The sequence below is a fragment of the Pteropus alecto genome, unplaced genomic scaffold (assembly GCF_000325575.1).
Source record: "Pteropus alecto unplaced genomic scaffold, ASM32557v1 C19100823, whole genome shotgun sequence".
NCBI lineage: Eukaryota > Metazoa > Chordata > Mammalia > Chiroptera > Pteropodidae > Pteropus > Pteropus alecto.
In genome coordinates, this window is record NW_006494483.1 from 1 (window position 1) to 1,615 (window position 1,615).

Genomic DNA, 1,615 nt, shown 5'->3' on the forward strand with positions numbered 1-1,615 from the left:
TTAAGTGATTTAGGAAAATGCACTGGAAACATTGGTAGATATTATCCTTTTAAGTGTGTTCGAGGATATTTTATGGAATTTATTATATCTCATTGAACCAGATTTTTAAACTGTGTGTGTGTTTCATTCAGAAATATCCAGGATTTAACATTATTCTTTATTTTAACAGCATGTGCTAATAGAGGAGAAGAGCAAAATCACTCGATCTTGAATCTGTTTGGTCTTCACCCCATAAATGATAGGGTTGAGCATAGGAGGCACTACCACGTAGAGGTTGGCCACTAGAATGTGTATGTGGTGAGGGATGGTCTTACCCCCAAAGCGATGCGCAAAAAATGAAAAGAATGCTGGGGCATAGAACATAAGTATGACACAAATGTGGGAACCACATGTGTTAAAGGCCTTGCATCTGGCAGCCCAAGAAGGTATCTGAAACACTGTGAGAAGGATCATCGTGTAGGACATAATGATGAACACTACATCCAGTCCTGTAGAGAGTAGGGCCACAGTCAGGCCGTAAATGATGTTGACATTGATACTGTCACATGCCAACCTGGCAATGCCCATGTGCTCACAGTAGGAATGGGCAATGATGTTTCTCCCACAATATGTAAGTCGGTATACCAAGAAAATGAATGGAAAGCATATGATAAAGCTCCTGACCACAGCTGCTATGCCAATCTTTCCAATGACAGAGGAGGTTAGAATTGTGGTATATCTCAGTGGGTAACAGATGGCCACGTAGCGGTCAAATGCCATGGCCAGGAGAATAGCAGATTCTGCTACAAAGATGAAATGTATGAAGAACATCTGGGATACACAGCTAGCAAAGGATATATTCATGGAATGGGACCAGAAGATGGCCAGCATCTTGGGGGCTGTGGTCGTGGAGAGCAAGACATCTGCAAAGGCCAGCATGGAAAGGAAGAAATACATGGGCTCATGGAGACTGCTCTCAGTCACAATCAGGAAGATCAAGAAGATATTGCCTACGACGGCCACAATGTACATAGAACAGATAGGGATGGAGATCCAGGTGTGCAAATCTTCCAATCCTGGGATTCCGATCAAGACATACCACATCTCCTGGGGATTGGTGTGATTGTAAAAGGACGGAGACATCTGTGGGAACATATTCTAGATCTAGTACTTTTAATGAAAGATCACAGGACTGACTGAGGATTCAGGAGGACCCCTTAGGCTGAATGATATTTCATCAGATACTTTCCCCCAAAACGTTCTTGTGTTTGAAAGAACAATGAGATGTATTACTAGCCTGAGTGCACTCTGACTCCTTCCATGGAAGAATTATATATTGTATCCTGAAAAAGATAAAAGTTAATGATTTATAAGTGATTAATACGTGTTGTATGACTGTGTGTATGTGTACATATACATATATATGCATATAAATGCATACATATATATTTGTATATATGTACACATATAAACATATGGGCAATTTATATGTGTTTACATATATATACATATATAAATTAAATCTTCACAATAACCTGCTGAAAACCTTTAAAACAAAGTGTGACATAAATATTGCTATTTCTATAGATGGTAAAAATAAAAAGAGTCCAAAAAGACTGTTAGCTTTTTTCTCTCA

At 39.1% G+C, this 1,615-nt stretch overlaps 1 protein-coding gene across 1 annotated transcript; it reads right to left on the reverse strand.

Annotated features, from left to right (window-relative positions):
• Positions 1-162: 162 nt before the first annotated feature.
• LOC102892234 (olfactory receptor 52Z1) lies at positions 163-1,134 on the reverse strand. The gene has a single exon (XM_006925317.2). It carries the CDS (start codon positions 1,132-1,134, stop codon positions 163-165), a length of 972 nt encoding a protein of 323 aa, XP_006925379.2.
• Positions 1,135-1,615: the final 481 nt, after the last annotated feature.

What these genes read in the sequence shown, in the direction of transcription:
- LOC102892234 (XM_006925317.2), bottom strand. Translation starts at nt 1,134, where the DNA reads ATGTTCCCACAGATGTCTCCGTCCTTTTACAATCACACCAATCCCCAG.